The following is a 26,174-nucleotide window of genomic DNA, read 5'->3' as shown; positions in this document are numbered from 1 at the left end:
TCGTCGAGATAGGGGAAGACTGGAACCCCTGATCAGGGCGCAGATGAGCTGCGACCACAGCCATCACTTTCGTGAACACCCGAGGGGCACTGGTGAGGCCGAAGGGGAGCACAGCGAACTGAAAGTGCTCCTGACCCACCATGAACCGCAGGTAATGCTGGTAGGCCGGCAGGACGGGGATGTGGAAATAAGTGTCCTGCAAGTCCAACGCTACCATCCAGTCTCCAGGGTCTAGGGCAGCCAGAACCTGAGCTAAAGTGAGCATCTTGAACCGGTCCTTCCCGAGGAAGGAGTTCACGCTCCTGAGGTCAAGATCGGGCGTAGGCCCCGTTTGCCCTTCTTGGGAACCAGAAAGTAGTAGGAATAACAACCACGACCTACTTCTGGACCAGGAACGCGCTCGGCGGCCTCTTTGGCCAAGAGGGCCGAAAGTTCCTCTCGTAGAAGATGCAAATGCTCCCCCGACATACAGTGGTTCAGCGGCGGCATGGCTGGAGGGGTCGTCTCGAAGGGGAGGGAGTAGCCCCTTCGGACGATTTGCAGCACCCACCTGTCCGACGTGATGGAGCGCCAGTGGAGCAGGTGATGGCGAACTCTGCTGCCCACTGGCATTGAATGGGCCTGAAAGCTCGGACTAGGAGGGCTTTGAGGCGGATGCTGCCGGGGTGGATGTGGAGTGACCGGCACGTTGACCTCCAGTACCGCCTCGGCGGAATCCACGTCCACGACTGCGTGCAGGTTGGTTTTGCGGCTGGTGGCTGAGCGGACGTGAGGAGGCGCCCCTTCCTTGGCCACGAAAGGGACGAAAGGCGGAAGTTTGCGGCCGCGGACCGAGGGACCTAAGGACTTGGCCGCAGCCCGGGAGTCCTTGAACCGAGCCAGCGCACTGTCCGCCTTCTCACCAAAAAGGCGAGTGCCATCAAAGGGCATGTCCATGAGGGAACTCTGGACATCCCCCGAAAATGCTGTGGACCTCAGCCAGGCGTGACGCCGAAGCGCCACCGTGGTGGAAATCGCCCGACCCAGCGAGTCCGTGGTGTCAAGTCCACACCGTATGGCATGCCGTGCTGCATCTCGACCGTCAGCCAGGGCTTGAGTGAGTCGTGTCCGGATCTCCACCGGGCACGAGGGCAGCACGTCCTCCACCGTATCCCACAGAGAGTGGGAATAACGGTCCAAAAGGCAAGCGGTATTTAAAGACCGCAGCCCCAAACTCAGGGACGAGAACAGTTTTTTGCCAAACTGTTCCAACCTCTTGGATTCCCGATCCGGAGGAGCGGACGGGAAGGAGGATTGGGAGGTTGAGGCCTGGATAACCAGACTCTCGGGGGTGGGGTGTTGGGAGAGGAAACTGGGGTCGCCCGCAGCAGGGCGGTGGCGCCGGGCAACGTTCCGGTCCACAGGAGGGACTGTGGAGGGCTTGGACCAAGTGCCCTGCAGAACGTCTATGAGGGCCTCATTAAACTGCAGCAGAGGCTCAGTGGAGCTTGCTGTCGGTTGAAGGACCTCTGTGAGGATGTTAGTCCTCACGGCCACAGCAGGCAACTCCAGCCCTAGGGCTTCGGCCGCCTTGCGCAGCACCACTGAAAAGGCTGCACCCTCCTCCGAGGCCACAGTCGGAGGAGAGATGAGACCAGCGTCCGGGAAAGTATCCAGACCGCTGGCATCCCCCAATTCCTCTGCCCAGTCCTGAGAAAGTTGGGCCTGAGCGGCCATAGGGTCTTCAGACCCCTCCCAGTCGCCCTCGTCATCCGATTCCCGATAAACAGGAGGAATGGTCGGAGCCGGGCAGTAGATGAAGCGTTCACCAATCGGCGCCGGTAGCGGCGCCGGGCGGTGCCGCGCCCGCGTCGGGTCCGGACCGGGGCTAAACTGGGGAACGTCGTCGTCCGGGGACGGCGTCGGGGGTGGAACCGGTGTCGGTGCCGGCGGAGGAGGCGTCGTGAGGTCGACCGGCGCCAACCGAGATCCAGGCCTGGATCCCTCGGGGACCTGCGGCGTCGGGGCCGGAGCCGTCGACGGCGCCGGGGCCGCAGCCACCGGCACGCGATGTCGCCCAGTCGAACCTGCGGGGCCCGAAGGCGCGCCTACAGGCGTCGACGGCGGAGCCAGGCCCCTCATGGCCGAGAGGAAGGCACTGACCTCCGCCGGAGTCGCGTCAGTCCCAGGGACCGGCGGGTATGGGGACGGACGCGGCTCCTGTGGCTCCGACGGAGCCGCGGGGTGGGACCACCCTGACCCTCAGCCGAGTCGCGCGACCAGCGAGGGGAGTCCGAAGAGCGATGTCGTCTCTTGTACTTCTTGGAGTACTTTGACTTACCCAAAGACCCCGACGAGCAATGATGATGGCTACGGCTCCGCGATCGGTCCTTGGACCGCCTCCTGGACCGGGACCGAGAACGGCGCGGAGCTGAATGCCGAAGCTCGAGAAGCTTACGGGACCGCTCCCGCCTAGCTTTCGATGTCAAGGCCTGGCAATCGAGGCACGACTCCGCGTCATGGTCGGCCCCCAGGCAATAAAGGCACCGGCGATGGTGATCCGTCACCGACATCAGGCGATGACAGGCGTCACAGGCTTTGAAGCCAGGCATCCTACCGGCACCAGAGTCGAGTCGATAGACCAAAAGAAGTCAAAAAAGTTAGTCAAAAAATGACTAGGGGTAAGCTCTTCCCGGATCGGCGCTTACTGGCGCAGAAAAAAGAAGAACTGACGTCAGCGCGTGAGGGCGGCGTCTAAGTACTCCGACGACGTCATTCCGGCGCACGCCAACGACGACGGCCGCGGAGCCACAGACGACGCCTAGCGACGCACAAGGGGTATTGCTACAAAATCTTTCCGGATCCAGCCGGATGCCTGGTGATATTCTAAGGTGAGGAATCTAACTAAGGTGCTTCTTTCAGATAGTTACAATGCGCACATCCCGTTATCTTGCTCCGAGTGTCTCTATAGACTATTGCTCTATGATTTCCACCTCTCCCAGCCGTCCCAGCCCAGAAGCGATGCATCAATCACCACTATCAACTCTGGGTGGAGCAGAGAGGAAGGTCTACTGCTCTCCCAAATGTGGTCCTGTAGCCACCACTGTAGATCTTTCGTAAGGTAACACTAAAGAGGTTTGGCGGGTGGGTTTGCAGGGTGGACTGTATAGAACTCTGACCTTGGTCACAGGGTGGTGGGCACCTCGGCCTCTTCAGTGATACTTCTGGGGTAGGACAGGCTGACGGTAAGGAATGCCATGCCCAAAGCCTCAAATGAAAACAATAGAATTGTTGCAGGTGAGTCTGGCTAGAAAGGCTCAGAGAGGAAGCTCTAGCTCTAAACTCCTAAAAATTGAATGGCATGTCCATCAGGGAGAACTGGGCGTCACCCAAGAAGCCAGTTGATTGCAGCCACCCATGGCTACAAATGGCAAAACTGGTGCTTATAGTCCTTACAAAGGAGTCGGTGGTGTTCATGCCACAAAGAAGTTTCCTGAATTGCCTATGAAAGAGCAGGGCAAAGTTATTCTGGAACATCAAGAAGGACTTGTATCACAGCGTCTCAAAAGGACATGGAAATAGCGGCCGAGCAAACAGGAGATGTTGATCAACCACTGGACCAAACTAGTTGAAGAGATACATTTTTCCCAAAAGTCTCTACCATTTAAAAAAATATATTTTTATTAAAGTTGAACATAAAACATATATCACATGTCAAATAAATGTACATAAGGCACCACACTTCCCATCCACATGGTCTATAAAAGCAATAAGGAACTCAGATCTATGTTCTGCTCTCCACTCTGTCCCCCTGGTTCATTTCCATATCAGCAGTTGGCGAAGTGCACAGCTCACCTCGATACACGTTCCATTTACCCCATTTTCTATCCCATTTATTAAGGCAACCCTGAGATTTAAACACAACTTTCTCAGCTATCATACATATATCAAGTTCCTACACCCAACCTTTTGGTGATGGCTCCTCCCCCACTCCCCATTTCATTGCAATAGCCCGCTTGACTAGTGTGTTTACCAATGTGGTCATTTATTGTTCCACTTCTGTTAGATCCGTAGTCTCCCAAACATTAAGGAGCCCTTGAAGCGGTGTGAGACTAATTTCTTTATCTAACACCCTTTCCATGTGTCTTGTGGCTCGTTCCCATAATAGTATGCGGGGACTGTGAGAAGTTGGCCTGGTATATGCTGTTCACTAGTTAAAGTGTATGCACAAAAAATACTCTAACAGATCTATGGAGATCTAGTAAAATAAGGGAATAGGGGAAGAGAAATGAGAATTCAAGGTTGTGCCTAATACAACCGTGGTCGTGGGGAAACTAGGTCTTTCTTTAAGTTACCCTCACACACCCTAGTGGTGTCATGCTTCATCATCGGGTCACCCAGACCCCTAGAAGTCCGGGTGGGCTCGACCACAGTGTTGGGAGTGCTTTTAATATGTTCTACGACAGAGGGAGTTAACTAGATAAAATACCTAAGACAGATCCCCAGTATCCCTTTATTCTTGGGTCTGTCCGGGTAATTAAAATACTTAAAAAATTGGGTCTTTTAGGAGTGTTATGGTCCTATGACCCTAGTGCCGACATGTTTCAGTCCGAAAAGGGGCCAACAAATGGTCCAGGACTTTCTTCAGGGCAAAAAAAGTAACTCCCCTATGTGAGTGTAATTAACACGTTATGGGGTGTCCCTATCCTGTCAGTATAGTGAGGGCAGAGTAGCTGCTCCACGTGGTTTAATTAACAGTGGATGTGTGTAAACTGCCAGGCTCCATCTGTAAGGGAAGAAGTAGAGACAAACAACATATAAAAGTACCAGCGGTCAAGTTGCCGCTTATTTCATTTCTCTTAGAGCGGTACAGTGTTTACCGCCCGTGAACATGCGTGGATCCTCGTGTGCATGCTCACGTGAGGAGGAGTGTCCTCCTATCATGCCACTCATAATGACTGCAACATATCGTGACAGACATACTGTGAGTGTGGCGAGATGATTCGCATTCTAGCGATAACAGAGTGATGTCTGTTCTTTTGAAAATAGCGTGCACACAGTGTCTCCAGGTACTAGTGCATATTAAAAACCATGTATGTTCCTGGCGATACCAAGAACTATGCTACGAGTGGGCAGGTAAATAAGTGACTGACAAAAAAACAAAAAAACATACTACACATACATACAACACATTCATACGTGATATATGTACAGTTATACTTTACCCAAATAGGGAAGGTAGATTGAATCTCTCAGGACCAGGGGCCAGATGGGGCTGTCCTGGGGGAACCGTGAATGAAAAGTGTGTCACGCGGTAAATTGGAAAAAATGACAGCAGGTCGTTCCGCATTGGTGGGGTTGATACACAGTGAGTGGGACATCGTGTGGGTAAAAGTACTTACTCAGTTAAGATCAACCGCCCTGCCCGCTACCTGTTTGGTTCTGGTCCTCGGCTTTCGCAAGGTGGTAAAGCCTGGGACGGGTAAATATAACGGGGAAGGCGCGCCGGAATCGGAGGTTGATTGAAAAACACGCCCCTTAGTTACAGGAAGTGACGTCAGACGTCACGGCGTGTGGGGTGGATGGGAGTTGTAGTTAATAATGGAATGGATGGCTGAACTGAAGGTGAGCGATCTACGCTGGGTAAAGGTGAATTTGTGCCCTGGAGAGGGTCAAAAGGGAATCAAAAAAAGGGGGGAGAGGACACGAGTGCAAGTCTGGGCGCTCAAAAGGTGGAAGTTGATCTTAGCTGGGTGTGTAACCCAGAGGGAATTAAAAGAGGGGGGGGGGGGGTTTTGAGTGCCAGTCTGGGCGCTCGTGTGTAGTGAGCAGCGAATGGAACATAGGTTAAATAGAATCAGATATTAAAAAACGCCGCTGATAAAACGTAAATAGCCAGCAATGCCCAGACGTGAAGAATAAAAAAATGGGTAATAGTCATTAGTTCGTTTGTCGATAGTAGTCTGCATATGGTTCGACATTGGTGTATAATTAGAATACAGGGGTTGAGAGGCGGGGGATGAATGGTTGGTTCAAAAATGCCCATTATTAATCTAGTGAAAGACATCTTGCTTGAGTGCTGAAGTGACTCTATGATAGAATATGTTGTCATACTGGTGACAACCAAAACCCATCCAGCATCTAATCGTTTTAGAAGCGGGGATGTACAATGTCAGTAGTGTGAATAAGTGGTTCAGACGGAGTGTCTGTTGCTCAATGTCAACAGGTGGAGGATCCGAGGGGTTGATTTATTTATTAAGTTGACTCCACGGTATAGAGTCATTTAATCCTGTTTCATGTGTTCCCAGACGATACACCCACCGTTGTTCTCTCTCTAGGAGTCTTTTCTGTAGGTTCCTGGTGTCCTTGATCTTCTCAATGACTGTCCATCGTATATCAGTGTCTTTATGATGTTTCTCGACAAAGTGTGTGGTGAGTCTAGTAGCTGTGACCATGCGTCTGATGGTACTTCTATGCTCGCATATCCGAATTTTTATTTTTCGGCTGGTCATGCCTATGTAGGTCAAGTCACATGGACATTTTATGAGGTAGATGACCCCTTCAGAGTTGCAGTTGGTATGAGATCGTTGCTCCCAGGGGGTGTTGAGGCCGAGTTCAAGTGTTTTGCTAGCTCTAGTGAATTCACAAGCTACACAGGACCCGCAAGGGTAATGTCCAGTCACTGGGGGCGTATCCCATAGTGTTGTTTGAACGTGACCCACACTTCCATAAGAGTCTGTAAGGATCAGGGTATCTCTCAGACTACGGTTTTTTTTAAAGGAGAACATGGGTTTGTTCAATGACAGTTTGTTGGAGGTGAGAATGGACCACCTTTTATTTATGATCTTTTTAACATCGTTAGAGGACGAGTTGAAAGTGGTAACACAGATCATATTTTGAGGTTGTTGTCTTTCTTGAGTCTCGAGCAGGGCCTCTCTGGGAGTATTCCGTGCTCTTTTATTAGCCTGTTCGATTATTTTTGTTGGATAGTTCCTTTGTTTCAGTTTGTTAGTGAGTGTCTTTGCCTCTTTTTTGTAGTCTCGAATTTCAGAACAATTTCTACGTATGCGTAGGAATTGTCCTACCGGGAGATTTTCCCTGAGAGATCGCGGATGGGCACTGTCGAATCTCAACAGGCTGTTCCTGTCAGTCGGTTTCGTATATAGCGAGCTACACAGAGTGCCATCTTTAGCAATAATGTTGATGTCCAAAAACGGGATGGTTTCTCTGTCTTTGTTGACGGTGAATCGTAAATGAGGGTTAAGATCATTGATCCACAGGCTGAAGTTAGAAAGGCTCTGGGTATCGCCTCGCCATACCATAAGAATGTCATCGATATAGCGATACCACTTACAGATGTTAATAGTGTATGGGTTAGCATTCCAAATATGTTGGTTTTCAAAATGGCTCATGTATAGACATGCTATACTAGGAGCAAAGGTGCTTCCCATAGAAGTTCCATGGATTTGCCAGTACAACTGAGATTCGAACCTGAAGAAATTTTCCGTTAATGCTAATCTCATTAATGTAATGATCCATTCTTTTGGTGCAGTCCATTGCCATTCCTCATTCTCCAGAAGTTGTTCAATGACTCCAATGCTTTCGGTCTGGGGTATACTTGTATAAAGTGCTTCCACATCTAGACTCACTAGGAAGCAATTTGTTGGGTCATACTCGATGTTGGTCAGGAGATTCAGGAGATGTTTTGTGTCCTGTACATATGACGTTATCTTTTTGACCAGGGGGCGTAGGAACCAGTCGGTATACTGGGATAGAGGTTCCAAAATCGAGCCAATTCCTGATACTATGGGTCTCCCTGGGGGAGGTACCTTACCCTTGTGGATCTTAGGAATTGTGTAAAATAGCGGAATTCTAGGTTCCTCTTGGTTCAAAAATGCGTGTTCTTTTTTAGTGATCCACCCCTTCCCAAGTGCATCTGATGTCAGAGCCGATATAGTTGTCTTTAGTCTGTTTGTGGGATCTCTGTTGATTTTCTTGTAGAATTTAGTGTCAGCCAGCAAGGTGAGGCATGCGGTCTTGTATGCCATCGAACTTTGGATGACTTACTTCCAGCCCGAATTTAACCAGCATTTTTTAGGACAGGGTGGAAGAAGGGGGAAACGAGGAAGACGTGGCAACAGGAGAGTACAGTGGGAGGAGGACAGGCCAGGACCGAACACAAGGAGCAACTCCAGAGACCAACCACAACCGGGGACAAGCACAATGAGGGATTAGTAGTTAACTTAACAGACATAACTCTCACCGCAGATGAGATGTCAGTCTTGGAGAAAGGCCTCGGTTTTGTTCCAACTACCCACCTAGACAAATTCCAGTTACGCTGTGAACTTGGGGAATTTTTTAGGAAGATTAGACTCAAGGTCTTCTTCCAAGACAAGGAAGAAGTCATTAGCGATGGGGAATACACTGATCTAAGACCCAAATCAACCTTTTACCCACCTTCAAACATGATGCCACCAGAAGTACTGGCTTTTGAAGAAGCAGTTGTCAAAGAAATAGAGGAACTACAACCCAGAGCTGATTCTTTCAATAACCTGAGCAACAAAGAACGTCTGGCTTTGACTAAATTGCAAAATCGCACAGAAATAATAATAAAACCCGCAGACAAAGGGGGTGCCACAGTCATCCAAAAGTTCGATGGCATACAAGACCGCATTTTGACTGCACCAAAAGAATGGATCATTACATTAATGAGATTAGCATTAACGGAAAATTTCTTCAGGTTCGAATCTCAGTTGTACTGGCAAATCCATGGAACTTCTATGGGAAGCACCTTTGCTCCTAGTATAGCATGTCTATACATGAGCCATTTTGAAAACCAACATATTTGGAATGCTAACCCATACACTATTAACATCTGTAAGTGGTATCGCTATATCGATGACATTCTTATGGTATGGCGAGGCGATACCCAGAGCCTTTCTAACTTCAGCCTGTGGATCAATGATCTTAACCCTCATTTACGATTCACCGTCAACAAAGACAGAGAAACCATCCCGTTTTTGGACATCAACATTATTGCTAAAGATGGCACTCTGTGTAGCTCGCTATATACGAAACCGACTGACAGGAACAGCCTGTTGAGATTCGACAGTGCCCATCCGCGATCTCTCAGGGAAAATCTCCCGGTAGGACAATTCCTACGCATACGTAGAAATTGTTCTGAAATTCGAGACTACAAAAAAGAGGCAAAGACACTCACTAACAAACTGAAACAAAGGAACTATCCAACAAAAATAATCGAACAGGCTAATAAAAGAGCACGGAATACTCCCAGAGAGGCCCTGCTCGAGACTCAAGAAAGACAACAACCTCAAAATATGATCTGTGTTACCACTTTCAACTCGTCCTCTAACGATGTTAAAAAGATCATAAATAAAAGGTGGTCCATTCTCACCTCCAACAAACTGTCATTGAACAAACCCATGTTCTCCTTTAAAAAAAACCGTAGTCTGAGAGATACCCTGATCCATACAGACTCTTATGGAAGTGTGGGTCACGTTCAAACAACACTATGGGATACGCCCCCAGTGACTGGACATTACCCTTGCGGGTCCTGTGTAGCTTGTGAATTCACTAGAGCTAGCAAAACACTTGAACTCGGCCTCAACACCCCCTGGGAGCAACGATCTCATACCAACTGCAACTCTGAAGGGGTCATCTACCTCATAAAATGTCCATGTGACTTGACCTACATAGGCATGACCAGCCGAAAAATAAAAATTCGGATATGCGAGCATAGAAGTACCATCAGACGCATGGTCACAGCTACTAGACTCACCACACACTTTGTCGAGAAACATCATAAAGACACTGATATACGATGGACAGTCATTGAGAAGATCAAGGACACCAGGAACCTACAGAAAAGACTCCTAGAGAGAGAACAACGGTGGGTGTATCGTCTGGGAACACATGAAACAGGATTAAATGACTCTATACCGTGGAGTCAACTTAATAAATAAATCAACCCCTCGGATCCTCCACCTGTTGACATTGAGCAACAGACACTCCGTCTGAACCACTTATTCACACTACTGACATTGTACATCCCCGCTTCTAAAACGATTAGATGCTGGATGGGTTTTGGTTGTCACCAGTATGACAACATATTCTATCATAGAGTCACTTCAGCACTCAAGCAAGATGTCTTTCACTAGATTAATAATGGGCATTTTTGAACCAACCATTCATCCCCCGCCTCTCAACCCCTGTATTCTAATTATACACCAATGTCGAACCATATGCAGACTACTATCGACAAACGAACTAATGACTATTACCCATTTTTTTATTCTTCACGTCTGGGCATTGCTGGCTATTTACGTTTTATCAGCGGCGTTTTTTAATATCTGGTTCTATTTAACCTATGTTCCATTCGCTGCTCACTACACACGAGCGCCCAGACTGGCACTCAAAACCCCCCCCCCCCCCTCTTTTAATTCCCTCTGGGTTACACACCCAGCTAAGATCAACTTCCACCTTTTGAGCGCCCAGACTTGCACTCGTGTCCTCTCCCCCCCTTTTTTTGATTCCCTTTTGACCCTCTCCGGGGCACAAATTCACCTTTACCCAGCGTAGATCGCTCACCTTCAGTTCAGCCATCCATTCCATTATTAACTACAACTCCCATCCACCCCACACGCCGTGACGTCTGACGTCACTTGCTGTAACTAAGGGGCGTGTTTTTCAATCAACCTCCGATTCCGGCGCGCCTTCCCCGTTATATTTACCCGTCCCAGGCTTTACCACCTTGCGAAAGCCGAGGACCAGAACCAAACAGGTAGCGGGCAGGGCGGTTGATCTTAACTGAGTAAGTACTTTTACCCACACGATGTCCCACTCATTGTGTATCAACCCCACCAATGCGGAACGACCTGCTGTCATTTTTTCCAATTTACCGCGTGACACACTTTTCATTCACGGTTCCCCCAGGACAGCCCCATCTGGCCCCTGGTCCTGAGAGATTCAATCTACCTTCCCTATTTGGGTAAAGTATAACTGTACATATATCACGTATGAATGTGTTGTATGTATGTGTAGTATGTTTTTTTGTTTTTTTGTCAGTCACTTATTTACCTGCCCACTCGTAGCATAGTTCTTGGTATCGCCAGGAACATACATGGTTTTTAATATGCACTAGTACCTGGAGACACTGTGTGCACGCTATTTTCAAAAGAACAGACATCACTCTGTTATCGCTAGAATGCGAATCATCTTGCCACACTCACAGTATGTCTGTCACGATATGTTGCAGTCATTATGAGTGGCATGATAGGAGGACACTCATCCTCACGTGAGCATGCACACGAGGATCCACGCATGTTCACGGGCGGTAAACACTGTACCGCTCTAAGAGAAATGAAATAAGCGGCAACTTGACCGCTGGTACTTTTATATGTTGTTTGTCTCTACTTCTTCCCTTACAGATGGAGCCTGGCAGTTTACACACATCCACTGTTAATTAAACCACGTGGAGCAGCTACTCTGCCCTCACTATACTGACAGGATAGGGACACCCCATAACGTGTTAATTACACTCACATAGGGGAGTTACTTTTTTTGCCCTGAAGAAAGTCCTGGACCATTTGTTGGCCCCTTTTCGGACTGAAACATGTCGGCACTAGGGTCATAGGACCATAACACTCCTAAAAGACCCAATTTTTTAAGTATTTTAATTACCCGGACAGACCCAAGAATAAAGGGATACTGGGGATCTGTCTTAGGTATTTTATCTAGTTAACTCCCTCTGTTGTAGAACATATTAAAAGCACTCCCAACACTGTGGTCGAGCCCACCCGGACTTCTAGGGGTCTGGGTGACCCGATGATGAAGCATGACACCACTAGGGTGTGTGAGGGTAACTTAAAGAAAGACTTAGTTTCCCCACGACCACGGTTGTATTAGGCACAACCTTGAATTCTCATTTCTCTTCCCCTATTCCCTTATTTTACTAGATCTCCATAGATCTGTTAGAGTATTTTTTGTGCATATAGTTTATATGGGAGGATATACTCTACACAATCCTGCCTCTCTTACCCCCCTAGTCATTGGGACTTCCCAATACTTCTGATGTGTTATACACTAGTTAAAGTGACCACCTTGTACCATGCCAAGCAACCCTTATGGTGTGGTTGTAAGTCAACCTTTTCGGACTAGCTGCCCTAGTGGTAGCGTAGGCTAAGCAGTCTTTGAGGCTAAACTCGTTAAAGCGTGTTAAGCAAGCTGTTTTACCATATGTAACCCCCCTTTATACCAATGAAAGGACACCACACAGATATATATTCAAAATATATATGTATTTATTACTCAAAGTATCCCCTAGACTCTTTATGAGCACAGGAGCAGAAGTCGTTAAACAAGAAAGTATTACAATATACAGAAGTTGCACTTTATATGGATAGGCCCTGGTGGCCGATCAAACCATATACTAAAATAGTGGTATAAGTACCACGACTAGGAAAGGAAAAAGGCCTAGGGCCTCTAGAATCGCTGGGCCTACAAGGAGCTAACTTCAGTTAGTGACCAGGAGGTCCACGGGTCGCGTGTGCAGTGAGGAAAGTTACACGCGGGCTCCTATAGGTTTTCAATGGCTGCGTAAAAGTTCAAAAGTTACTGCTAGAAGAGTCTTCAGGATGGACTACGAACTTAAGACTTAAAACACAAACACTAGAGATGTTTCTCTACACTTGGACACCGGAGTGCCAGCTTTACCTCACCCACAGGAAGCGGGTGCATAGGTCTCGAAGTGCGTCGGGTTTCGTCTATCTGTTCAATGGAGCCTGATGACAAAGATGCTGCAGGCGGTCGGTCCAGAAGAGATGCGGTGGATCCAAGGGTGGATCGGAGTTGTAGAAGACCTGAAAGCAGAGGGGACAGTGTTCACAGTCACTAGCCAGTGACCGGCGTGGCACCAGGTAGGTACCAGGCGATGTCGGGTGCAAACAGGTGATGAGGTGTAGCTTGTCTCCGCAGCCACGTGGTCCCTGAAGGTCGACGACCTCCAGGAGTCGGTTCACGAGCTGTCCCATGCAGGTTCTCGCTGTCGGCGGTGTCGGCGACTCAAAGGAAGCAAACAAGCCTTGGCAAAGGCAGGAGTCGTGGAAAGTGAAGAAAGCTGATTGTTCTGACCAGCAAAATCAGAGGGGCTGCTCCTTTGGAGAGCAGCAGAGGCCAGTCTGGAGCAACCAGACCAGCATCGTAGATTTCAAGGTTCGTTGCCAAAATGGCCACTAGCCAACGGGCCAGGGACCGGGCAGGCGCGTCGAGATGCAAAGTGCAGAGGGGCCCCACGCAGATCGTGGAGATGCTGGAGGGCTCACCTTTGGTGCAGATGCTGCTCGGATGCTGGGCTTCTCAGGACCCAAAGCACAACTTGGAGGGAGTCTCTGTTGTCGCGCTTGCAGCTTGTTGTGGGTCTTTCAAAATGGCTGACTCCACGTGTCTCGGTGCCTCCACGGGTTCCTTCTTTGCAGGGACTGTGGATCGGGCGGTGAGAGGTCTGGAGGTCCAGGTCTTGTCGGGCTCTGGGCTCGGGCTCCGGCAGGAGGCGGCGGCAAAGCAGACGTCGAGTAGCTGGTTGGTGCTTGCATTAGCAGGATGGTCACTCCCTGACCATAGGGGAGATTTCCTTCTGTCCTCTGTGCAGCAGAGCGTCGAAGAAGTTGATTCCAGGATGTCTGAAGTCTTAGGACACAGCTCCTACCTTTAAGCGGATTCTAGGGGCCGGACTACCTGCCAGGTCCCTCCCTAAGGGTGGGACCAGGAAGGGGGGTGGTTACACCCCCAATCCTTTGTCCAGCTCGCCCCAGGTCCGGGGCTGGTGTGCCCCAGGACCGGTTTGAACTGGCATATGCACCGAGGCTCCTTGTGAGCCTCAGGCATGTCTGATTCCATTCAAGCCCTACCTGACCAAGACACAAAATCCTGTCTGGGGTGGTGCACGCACCTCCCCTGGCAGGAAACCCTTTGTCCACGTCCCCCAAGCTGGAAGGACTCCCAGTAGCAGGAGGGCAGACTTGTGTCTGTGGTGGCAGCATCCATTTTGTGGAGCTGAGGCTATGTCTGATTTTACCCGGGTTTCAGGTACTGTACATGTCGTGTCCCTCTAGAAGGGTGGAATGCTAACCCCGTCGCCAGAATTGGCGAGGGGTTAGTATTCCAATTCGTATGACACCTTACTCGACATGTTTTGATAAAGCCAAACCAAAGATAGCATTTAACCGCGAGGTTCATAATGCACTTAAGAGTATATGGTATGACGATATCTGGAAACGGTAGAAGGAAGTTGTTCCGACCACTGCAGACAGGCTCAGCTCATGCCAGAGCACCATCTCACATGACACCAAGCACTCTGCCTTCAGGATTGTCAAGGCCTGCCATAGGAGTGACTTATAGGTTACCAGGTGTCCCATTTAAGGTTAGGTATAGGTATACTACACCTAAGTAAGAGGTGGTTACACCAAGTTACCCCAGCCGAGTGATCAGCCAGTTGTGTCAAATTGCTAGGCCAGGCCAGGGGTGGCACAATACATGCTTCAGCCCCTGGTAGGCCTTAGATACACCAATGCCCTGGGTACCTAGTGTACACTGGTACAGGGGCTCACAGGGTGATCCAATTCCAATTGGTTATGCACCTAGGGTGCATAGTGTCAATTTAGTAGAGAGAACAGCAGGCTGGGGGTCTGATTAGCAGGCCCACAGCCTCAATATGTCAAAAACCAGTGAAGCAAAAAGCAAAAATTTGGGCTGACCATAGGATAGCAGACCCTACTCTCCTACAGGGACATTCCCAGATAATGTGATAAAAAGTTGCTACCTGGTTGCAGCCGCAAAGACACCTTGAGTCCGATCTGTGCCCAAATATTTCCAGCGTGACCCCGGTAAGATATGTTCTGTGAAGGACTTTTAATTGGATTAATTGGAGCCTTAGAGAAATGGCTGCTTCTTGCAGTCTCTACCATTTTTGATTCCTCGTCACCTCTTCAAAAGTGGAGACGGCATTACCATTGACATACCAGGACCAGGAGTGGTCATGGGTGCCAGGGGCGGCTTTGGTATTGCTTCTAAAAGTCATTGAATCTCCGAAGGTCCAGCTGGTGCTGAGGGCAAACCCACCGGCGGTAATCCAGGGGGAAGGCCTCTCAGTGCTGTGGGGCGCTGTTAGAACTGGGGGTCTCTATTTGGCAGAGGTAGGTACCTTTGACCAAATAGGGACCCTTGCTTCTAAGTCAGGGAATGGGGATTACACTACTGGATAACCCCTGCTCACCCTCTTGATAGCTTGGCACGAGCAGACAGGCTTATCTCAGAGGCAGTGCGTTAAGCATTTGTGAACACATACAGTAATACAGTGAAAACACTACAGATGGATACCACACAGGTTTTATAAAACTAAGTATGCTTTGTACAGACTTAACACAAGACCACAAACGACATAAATCCACAATACTGTTCTCAAAATTGACTTAAAGATGGTAGGATTAACTTAGTTGAAGTTGATGGTAAATGCGACACAGTTCTCCCAAAAGTACCTGGATGCGTAACGTAAAATAAACAAAAGGCTCCCAGCGTTGGAGATGCATCGGTTCCTTGCTTCAGGGGAGACGATGAGTCGCGCCTCAATGCTTGTGCAGAGTAGGGAATGCGTCTTGATCCTTACTGGAGAGGAGTTGATGCGTAGATTCTCGTGCTGCAGCCCGGTTGCGATGCAGCTAGATGGCGCCTCGATGCGATGCGACAATCCGGTGCGATGCAATAAGATGGCGCCCTTGATGCGACGATGTGAAGACGATGCGTCCACGCCCTGGCAGCCTCGCGGCGACTCTGTATTTTGGAGCCGCGACAGGCCCTACGACACGCTTCTCCGATGATGCGATGGCGACCCTCACAGTTGCAACGCGCTTCTCCGGTGATGCGACAGCAGACAGCTGCAGCGAAGGCACGCTTCGGGGAGATGCGGTGGCGGCACGCTTCTCCGTTGATGTGATGACTACAGCTGCGGCGGCGACACGCTTCTTCTCGTTGCGTCGCGCTTCCAGCTCCCAGCGACACCCAGGCCTCTGCAGATAGAACTCCCAGCAAGGAAATTCAGAGGGGAGCTGGTGGTGAAGTCTGTTGTTCCTGAGACTTCAGCAGGAGGCAAGCCCAAGTTCAAGCCCTTGGAGTAATATTCTGCAAGATGATGAAAGTCCTTTGAAAGTTCCTTCTCCTCTCCTTGGCAATGAAGACACCACTGCAGGCCAACCCAACAACACAGCTCACTGGGAGGGGGGCAGTCCAACTCCTACAGCTTCCTTTGGTTCTTCTCCTTGGCAGAGGTTTCTTCTTGTTGTTCCAGAACTGATCTAAAGTCTTGGGATTTGGGTCCCCATATTTATACTACTATTCTCTTTGTTCTCTGAAGGCAGAGAGGCCTTTACCTAGTCCAAACCAGTTCTGGTCAGTCCTGGAGCACTTTGTTTACCTGACTCCTTCTTTCCTTTCAGAGTGCAGGGCAGAGACATCAGACACACCACAGGAGGTGGAGCCAGCATTGTGGAGGGAAGGCACAGCCCTATTCAGGTCTCAGGTGCAACTCCTCCCACCCATCTACATGCAGATCTTCCTATTCAGCCCTGTGCTGACTCACCCTCTCCCCTGGAATTCCCAGCCCCTGTCACTCACAGAACCAGACACACAATACACAACCTAGCAGAGGCAGGCTTGGACAGTTAAGCAAGTAAATACCTACTTTCTAAAAGTGGTATTTTCAAACACAGAAAGTTAAAACCAACTTCACTAAAAGATGTATTTTAGGCATACTAAACTCGAATTTTTACCACGTTCCCTGAGTCAGTTAGGATTATAAGATGTAATAATCAAACTGCCCATTCTGGCCTATGGGGAACAGGTAGCCTTGCAATAGTGAAAAACGAAAATGGCTGTAATTCACTATTAGGACATGCCACACACACCAGGGCATGTCCTACCTTATACTTACAATGCACCCTGTCCTTGGGCCTACCATAGGGGTGTCTGATATGAAGGGAAGGGAAGGTTTAGGGAATGGCAAGTGGGTGCACTTTGTCAGTCAACATGGCAGTCAGAGACTGCACACAGGCTCTGCAATGGTAGTCCTGAGACACACTTTACAAGCTGCTTCTGTGGGGGGCTCAACCAGTGCTGCAAGCCCACCAGCAGCATTTGATTTACAAGCCCTGGGCACACATGGTGCACTGTACTAGTAAATCAAATAAACCAATCATGGAGTCACTAATCAATACATCAATTTAACATAGGGAGCACTTGCACTGTGGCACTGGATAGCAGTGGCACAGTGTCCAAAGCATCTAAACCAGCAAAACATATCAAAAACAGAGGAGGCAATCAGAAAAAATGTAAGGGAGAGTCACGCCAATGGTACCAGGTCTAACACGCGCAAAGGCTTACGAGAGAGAGTTGGTAGAGATCTGAGGAGTTGCAACATAGCTATGTAGATCTCTTCAATCAGTGGCAGTCTGGCTGAAGGCCCCAAGACTTGGGTTGTGCCAGGACCAGCTGCAGAATCGGCTTGACATGTCTGCCAACTTTAGGAGCAGGAATGTAACTTTAGGCGCCAACCATGTGCTTTGATAGGAGAGACGGAATGGTTGAAGGAGCAGATGGCACTTCAAATTTGTATGTTTTTTATGCCTACCTGAGCATTTGGAGTGCGACAAAGACCAACCTTTAGAGCAGCTTTCTTGACTTCGGGAGTGGGGCCAGGATCAAGCTCAGGAGTTGGAGTTGCCCCAGCGCTGCATCTTCTTGTGCTTGGTGACAAAGTTTCTTCTTGCATTCCTTGATGGCCTGTTTATGACAATTCCTATAGGGTTTAAAACCTGTTGACTTAGGGATTGACGACCCTTGCACAATGTCAGAAAATGTTTGAGAACAATCACAAAAAAGGGTCTCTTAGAGACCAGAAAGATCAGGATACACATTTAGTGCAGAAAGAAAGGAACTGATGTCAGCACGTGGGAGTGGCACCTATATGGACCCTCACCATTGCTTCAGGAGCAGAACAGCATCAGTGGAGAGCTGCACAGAGTCCCCATCCAGCACGCAGAGGTACTGTAGATCCAGTTTGATGCCTGAGGAATCTGTGGTTGGAAGTCTCTATGAGAAATGTACTTACTTACTCACTAATGCATTTATAACTTGAAGAAAGGTCATTTTCATTTTAGGTGACCTATTTCCTGACAGAAAGATTCTTACTAAAATGAACACAATTAACATTTTACAAACCCTTTTGATATGAGTGCATTCCCTACTTGTCTGGTATGTAGATAATTATGGAAGAATCTCATCTTCCATGGGTCACTACTAGAACACTAGACACAGTGGAATTGGAAGAATCTCAAAACAAACAACAAAACAAATGACTGTTTTACCTTCTAAAAAGAGGCAAAGCTTCTGCTAAACTGGGACTGTGTACGGACTCTGTACGCACCTGAGATGAGGTGTCCTGTAGTTTGGTCAAACCGTTTTCCAGTCTCTCTATTTTAGCAATCAGCTCTTTCCTTTTCATGGCGAGAAGATTCTGGTAAAGTTTGATTTGTTCAAGGAAGGTTTTTGGTGTTGTATAGTTATAACGTCTCTCTGAAGCAAGATAAACTTTTGACATCTCATTTGCAGTTTTATGAACATACGACATGAAGAGACTGATGGAGTTCTTCACTTCAGGCTATAAAGCAAAACAGAAACACAAAGCAATCTTTTGAAATTGAAGCACACCTCTAGGGTAATACTATGGGGTAAGGTACTTCAAATAGGGCATTTTACTACAGTCTGCTGTCAAGGGATACACCAGTTGTTAAAGGCCATGAACCTGAGGTATAGGCCAGAGCAGCAGGTGAGGGCATTTAGCTAGTGAGAGGGCCTGGAACAGCCCTCGGAACATGGGCTATAAGACAATTAAAATATTCCATGCTCCAAGGGTAGACTTTCTGAATTAATAAAAAGGGAGAAACAGAAAGGCAAACCTTGAAATATTGGAGTACACGGCTTATAACCAACATTATTAGTCCTGACCTGAGCCACTACATTGCCTTCAATGGAACTCCCAACTTTACAATGTTCTAAAAAGTGTTATATTTTGTATCAGAAATACTGTTGCCAAATACCAATGGCTCATCAGGTTTATAAAAAGTAATCTTTTACTGGTAACCTCATTGATGAATAAGCTTACTTACTTTGATTTATATTAATTCAAAATATGTGCCACCTACTTTATGTGCCACCTACTTTATGTCCTTTAAAGAGTACATACTGGTTCTCGTTGTTTACAATATTGTGAATACATCAGGCAATGATATGATATGACAGTGATGTAAGGTTGGTGGTTTACCTTGTCAATGGATAGTGATATAATTTGGCATTTTAAATCTACAATTCTGAGTAGCGTTTGCTAAGACATGACTTCTCATTTCTTTTTTAATTTACTGACACAGAAGACCAGTGATAGCATACTGAAATACTTAGTGTTGTAATATTTCTTTTAATGAATGCTTTTTTTTAACAGATTCATTATGCTTTGAAATTTGTAGGTAGTAATAAAGCACCTTTGATTAGAATGGAGTCCTTCCATGCACAAACCAAGTGAGGCAACCCCAACTATACGAAATTCGCTTATAATTGACATGTTTGTCAATAGAGTTTTTCTTAAGACATAAGCTTAAATATATATAAAAATGAATGCATGGGAGGCAGCGCTTAGATTCGGACAGTATAGCTATCTTCCTTCAGAACTCCACTGATCAGATTCTGTTGCTGGCTACAATCCTGTCTACAATGAGGCAATTGTACAGAAAACTCCTGGCACCTTGGAGTCGAGGCTCAAGAGAGGCACAGGATAAACTATGAGGACTATAATAAATAAAGTAGACAAGGTGGAAAACTGGTCTCTGGAATGGAGGAGCCGCATGAGAAAATAGAGCCTAGGGTTTCTGGTTTAGAGACAGCTGGCAAGTTGACAGACAACAAAGTGCTTCATCTTGACAATCAGACAGATATCCTAAAGTCTCTGCCACAGGAATACGATGATCTCAGAACAAAGGTAGAAAATGTGTAAAGAAAATCCAATATCCATATACTGGGTTTCGTCCAGTGCCTCCTCACATCTCCATGACTGAGACAGTAAAACCTTTTTTTACAGGAACACCTGGGTTCTGTCCAGGGACCAAAGGTAATCCAGTGCAGAAACCATATGGGATGGCTGCTAAATTGTTGCACACAGGTGTCCCCTCCTATAGTGGAACAGTCATAGCAATACTTTATGACTCAGATTGCTAGGAGCTAATCCTGCATGCAGGAACCTCAGTGAGAGATTCCCTACAAATTGAAGAAAAAATATATTTCTTTCTGGATTTTAGAGACATTCCAAAAAATAAGAGAAGTCAGATGAAGCCCCTATGCAAGGAGCTGTTCAACGTGGGTAAGAGTCGTATGAGAAACCCCAAGGGGCATATCATCAAGCGGAAGCGATAATTATCGCTGGCCGCCTTTAGCGTGCACATTCCTAACGCCGTCTATCGCCGGATTCTATCGCCCGGTTAGCGCACTATTACCAACGGGCATCGCCGAGGCGATAGAAATCCGGGCAATAGCGGCGGAAAGCGGCAATATCGCAGGAGTTGCAGCGCTAAAAAAACGCGTTAGGGGAAACATTGTAGATATGGAGATGTGGACTTAGTTTAACAATCCACCTCCCATGATATATAAGCCTAAGTAGGAAAAATAGGAGGCGTAAGAAACCGGCGATATACCCGGTTAGCGCTACTTTTTATGTCGCTATATGGCTTAGTGATTTCATTGTTAATAGGGGGAAGCCGTGTTAGCGATTATTTTCGCTGGATTCCAGACGGGAACGCCTACCTCGCTTCTCATTAGCGATGCGAGGCAAGGCGCAAAGGATATGGGCGTTAAGGCATGGATTCACGCGTTAGCGTGTCCATGCTGATAGGGCGTTAAAATTATCGCCGCTTTTCGCCCGAAAACGGACGCTAAAGCGGCGATAAGTTTAACGCTGGGGCTTGTTGATATGCCCCCAAGAGTTTGAAGGTGATGTCATGCTCCGCTTCATTCTCTTTCGCGTATGATTGACCGGAAGTGGTGTTAATCCCTTAGCAGATTTTGGTGATTCTTGTCAGACCTGTTTCCCTGTAAAGCACTCTATATGACAATTCAGATATATACATTTAGAACCCATTTGTTCCTACAAGTATAATAGACAGGGAAGGTGTAAACGTATCTTTTGCAACAAGTTTATTTATTGGGTTTTTTCAACAATCATTAACAAACACATTGACTGGTCAAGGGTTATATAGTGTCTTATTGAGTGTCCATGTGACAGCTGCAGCATACAGGAGGGTGAGACGTCCAGGATGTGGGCTTCGGCGCGAAACTGGGAAGCTGGGGGTGCTGCTTCTTCACATGGGCGGTGTGAGAAGTTGGCCTGATATGTAGTGCTCACTATTCTAGTGATCACTGTGTATCATTCCAAACGACCCTTATTAATGATTGGTTGTAAGTCAACCTTATAGACCAGCTATCCTAGTAGCGTGGACAAGAGCAGTCTTCAGGCTAAACTCTAGAGGGCGTGTTAAGCCAGCTGTTTACCATCACATATACCCCTTGAACGCCAAGTGAAAGGACACCACACACGTTGTTATGAAAATAAAGGATATTTATTTATAACAAGACTACCCTGGCTCTTTATGATTCAGGGAGCTAAGCACAATACAAAACTCTTAGGAAAATACTTCTGGTTGCACAATTTACACAAATGCCCGAAGGGCACGAAACCATTTACACTGCAAGTGGAATGGGAGAAGTTAGAAAGTTTAAAGTTTACTGATTCCGGAGGAATCCGATCAGTGGGACTAAACGAAAAAGGAACTGGACACTTGTAGAGTGAACCTACGATGGAGCACCGAGATGCTCGAGTTACCTAGCCCAGAGGCTGCGGCTGCGTGGGGTTCAGCAAGATGTCGGGAGTCCTCGTTGTAGTCTCAGGAGCCTGAAAGAAGAAGTTGCTGGCAGGCGACCAGTGTCGATGTTCAGCGAGATCCAAGCCTGGATCGGTGATGAAGAAAACCTGAAAGCAGAGGGGACTCAGTTCTCAACCGCTAGCCAGCGATCGTGTGGGTACCAGGAAGGTACCGGATGAAGTCACCTCGACCAGGTGAGTGGATGACGTCGGACTCGGCTGTTCCTCGGACCAGGAGGCGCGGCGGCGACCAGGATGGAGGGCGAGCTGTCCCACGAAGGTGTCTGCTGTCGATGATGCTGGGCCCAGGAGTGGGGCAGCAGGTCTTGGCAGTGGCAAACCCACGCGGTGGAGTCAAGATGGCGTCTGGAGTGGACCAGGAGGGTCCGAGGTACATTTCTGTTGGAGGGGAGCAAGAGCCAGTCTGGAGCAACCAGACCAGTGATGAAAGACTGTCGTGGTGCGTCGTGAAGAGGGCCACAAGCCGGTCGGCGAGTGGTCGGACAACGCGGTGAGCAGCAAGGAGCAGAAGGGCCCCCACGCAGATCTCGTGGATGCTGGGGAGGCAGACTTCGGTGCTGGAGCCGCTCAGGGTTAGGGCTTCTCAAACCCTAGGTGCACTCACTCGAGGGTCCCTCGGTGGGCGTGCTAGATAAGCGTCGTGCAGGTTCTGAAGATGGCCGGTCCCGCAGGTCTAGTCACACCTATGAATCTCAGCTGGGCTGACGATGTAGGTAGAGGTCAGAGATGGCAGGGAACCCGGGTCTCGTCGAGCTGGGCAGTCTTGATCCGTGGGAGAGACGTACAGCAAACCGCAAGCGCTTAGGTGGTGCCTGCTGGTGCAGGGTGGCTACTCCTTAGCCACAAGGGAGAGTCTTCAGAAATAGTCAAGAGTTCCTTTCGTGGAAAGTAGTTCAAGATTCAGAATTATCCCATTTGGGAAGGGGACTCGCTCCTACCTTTATTCTAGGAAAAGGGGCTGGCCCGTGACTAGGTCCTACCTATGGGTGGGGCCAGGAGGGGGGTGGTTACACCCCTATCCTTTGTCGGGCTTCGCCCCAGCTCAGGGGCAGGGTTGCCCCCGAAACTGGTTTGAGCCGGGCTATGCACAGTGAGCACCGGGGTGCCACTTGCAATCACCTTCCTTTCAGCCCTGCCTACCTGGGATACACAAACCCTGTCTGGGATGGTGCTAACACCGCCCTCGACAGGAAACCCTTTGTCCAAGCTCCCCTCGCTGGAAGGTCTCCCAGCAGCAGGAGGTCAGACTTGTGTCTGGTGGCAGCATCCATTTTGTGATGCTGAGGCTTGAGTCAACTTTAACCGGGGTTCAAGGTTACTTCCATGTCGTGCCCCTCTAATAGGGGGGAATGCTAACCCCGTCGCCAGAATTGGCGAGGGGTTCGTATTCCAATTCGTATGACACCTTACTCGACATGTGTGGGTGATGCGATGCCAGAGTTAGCAAATAACCGCGAGGATTATAATGCATTTTAAGGTCGTTGGCCCGCGTCACCATGGAACGGCTATTAGGATTTGGTTCCGCAAGCCGTCGACGGGCTCAGCTCGCGCCAGAGCACCATCCCACATGATTCCCCGCACTCTGCCTTCAGGATTGATAAGGCCTGCCATAGGAGTGACTGATAGGAATCCATGTGTCCATTCTAGGGTTAGGTATAGGAATACTACACCTACAGCAACGGGTGATTACACCACCTTGCCCCAGCTGTCGTGCAGCCAGTTGTGTCAGATTTGGGCGGCCATCCAGGGGTGGCATAATACATGCTGCAGCCCCTGGTAGGCCCTGGGTACACCGATGCCCTGGATACCTGTGGTATGCTGATACAGGGACTGATAAGGCGGCCCAGTTCCAATTAGTGGATGCACCTAATGTACATGTGTGTTAATTTCGAGAGAGAACAGCTAGGCTGTGGGTCTGATTGGCAGGCCCACAGCCAGGGAAAGTCGTAAACCAATGAAGCAAAAAGCAAAAAATCTGGGTGATCATAGGACTGCAGACCCTACTCTCCTACATGACCCCCCCCCAAACTTTGGGACAATAAGCTAACCTTGACCAGGTGAGTCTTCTTGCTCTAAGTGGAAATACCTGGAGAGCCCATCTGCATTGCCATGATCAGTGCCAGGTCTATGCTCCACTGTGAAGTCCATCCCCTGTAGGGAAATGGACCACCTAAGTAGTTTGGGGTTTTCACCCTTCATTTGATTTAGCCACAAGAGGGGCTTATGGTCGGTCTGAATCTTGAAGTCAGTGCCAAACAAGTATGGCCTCAACTTCTTCAGGGCCCAAACCACAGCAAAGGCCTCCCTCTCAATAGCTGACCAATTCTTCTCTCTGGGGGTCAGCCTCCTGCTAATAAAAGCTATGGGCTGGTCATGACCATCAAAATTCAGCTGAGATAGAACAGCTCCCACACCCAACTCCGAAGCGTCTGTTTGGACAATGAATGTTTTGGAGTAGTCTGGACTCTTTAGGATAGGCGCTGTGCACATGGCCTGCTTTAGGTCATCGAATGCCTTTTGACAGCTTGCTGTCCACTGAACTTTTTTCGGCATCTTTTTACTTGTCAGATCGTTTAGCGGGGTCACAATGGATCCATAATTTCTGACAAATTTCCGGTAATAACCAGTCAGGCCCAAGAAAGCTCGAACCTGAGTCTGGGTGGTTGGAGGAGCCCAGTCCTGGATGGCCTGTATTTTGCTCTCCAATGGCTGAACCTGGCCTCCACCTACAAGGTGGCCCAGGTATACAACCTGTGTCTGCCCTATCTGGCACTTAGTGGCCTTGATAGTGAGGCCTGCCTTTTGCAGGGCCTCTAACACTTTCCTCAGGTGGACCAGGTGATCCTCCCAGGTGGAGCTAAAGACAGCGATATCGTCCAGATACGCCGCACAGAAGTCGTCCAACCCAGTGAGAACTCGATTCACCAGCCTTTGGAAGGTGGCAGGTGCATTTTTCAAACCAAAGGGCATTACCACGAACTGATAATGCCCACCCGGGGTAGAAAATGCTGTTTTGGGCGTGGCCTCCTCAGCTAACCTGATTTGCCAATACCCAGCTGTCAGGTCAAATGTACTTAAGTAGTTGGCCGAAGCCAACCAGTCTATAAGTTCATCTGCTCTTGGTATCGGGTGGGCGTCAGTCTTAGTGACTGCATTGAGGCCTCTGTAGTCCACGCAAAACCTCATCTCTTTCTTACCGCCCTGGGTGTGAGGTTTTGGCACGAGAACTACTGGACTAGCCCAGGGGCTGTCCGAGGGCTCAATGACTCCCAGCTCCAACATTGTCTGCACCTCTGTCTTGATGCAGTCTCTGACATGATCAGGCTGTCGATAGATTTTACTCTTTATGGGCAGACTGTCCCCAGTGTCGACCTCATGGGTACACCAATTGGTCTGACTGGGTGTCAGAGAGAACATATGTCGAAAGGATTGAAGAACCTGTTTACAATCCTGTTGTTGATGTCCAGAGATGCTGCCACAAAAGACAACACCATCTACTGACCCATCGTCAGGGTTCTGAGAGAGCAGGTCCGGGAGAGGGTCACTCTCCTCCTCCTGTCCCTCATCTGTGGCCATGAGCAAGCCCATGCCCTCCCTGTCGACATATGCCTTGAGCCTGTTTACATGGAGCACCCGGTGGGGGCTCCGGGGAGTTCCCAGGTCTACCAAGTAGGTGACCTCTCCCTTTTGCTCAATGATTGTGTGGGGCCCAGACCATTTGTCTTTGAGTGCTGCTGGGGCCACTGGCTCCAGCACCCACACCTTCTGTCCAGGCTGATACACAGTCAGGACAGCCTTTTGGTCGTGCCAAGCTTTTTGTAATTCTTGGCTCGCCTCAAGGTTTTTAGATGCCTTTTCCATGTACTCAGCCATCCGCGAGCGGAGACCGAGCACATAGTCCACAATGTTTGATGCCGGCTTTTTGAGAGGTCTCTCCCATCCTTCCTTTACCAAACAAAGGGGTCCCCTTACAGGATGTCCGAACAGAAGTTCAAAAGGGCTGTAGCCAACCCCCTTCTGCGGGACCTCTCTGTAGGCGAACAAGAGGCAGGGTATCAGGACATCCCATCTCCGCCGAAGCTTTTCAGGTAGTCCATGAATCATCCCTTTTAGGGTCCTGTTGAATCTCTCAACAAGCCCATTGCAT

The 26,174-nt window shown here is 48.7% G+C and overlaps 1 protein-coding gene across 2 annotated transcripts in view; it reads right to left on the bottom strand.

Annotated features, from left to right (window-relative positions):
* DNAH17 (dynein axonemal heavy chain 17) overlaps positions 1-26,174 on the bottom strand; it is a 14,992,541-nt gene that overhangs the window by 4,679,704 nt on the left and 10,286,663 nt on the right. For both annotated transcript variants that reach the window (XM_085617470.1, XM_085617471.1), the window contains one exon: positions 18,470-18,703. In XM_085617470.1, coding sequence (XP_085473596.1) covers positions 18,470-18,703 — 234 coding nt within the window. The remainder of the gene's footprint in view (positions 1-18,469; positions 18,704-26,174) is intronic.

The sequence above is a fragment of the Triturus cristatus genome, chromosome 7, assembly GCF_964204655.1.
Source record: "Triturus cristatus chromosome 7, aTriCri1.1, whole genome shotgun sequence".
NCBI classification, from domain to species: Eukaryota; Metazoa; Chordata; class Amphibia; order Caudata; family Salamandridae; genus Triturus; species Triturus cristatus.
This window is presented reverse-complemented; position numbering and strand designations above follow the sequence as displayed.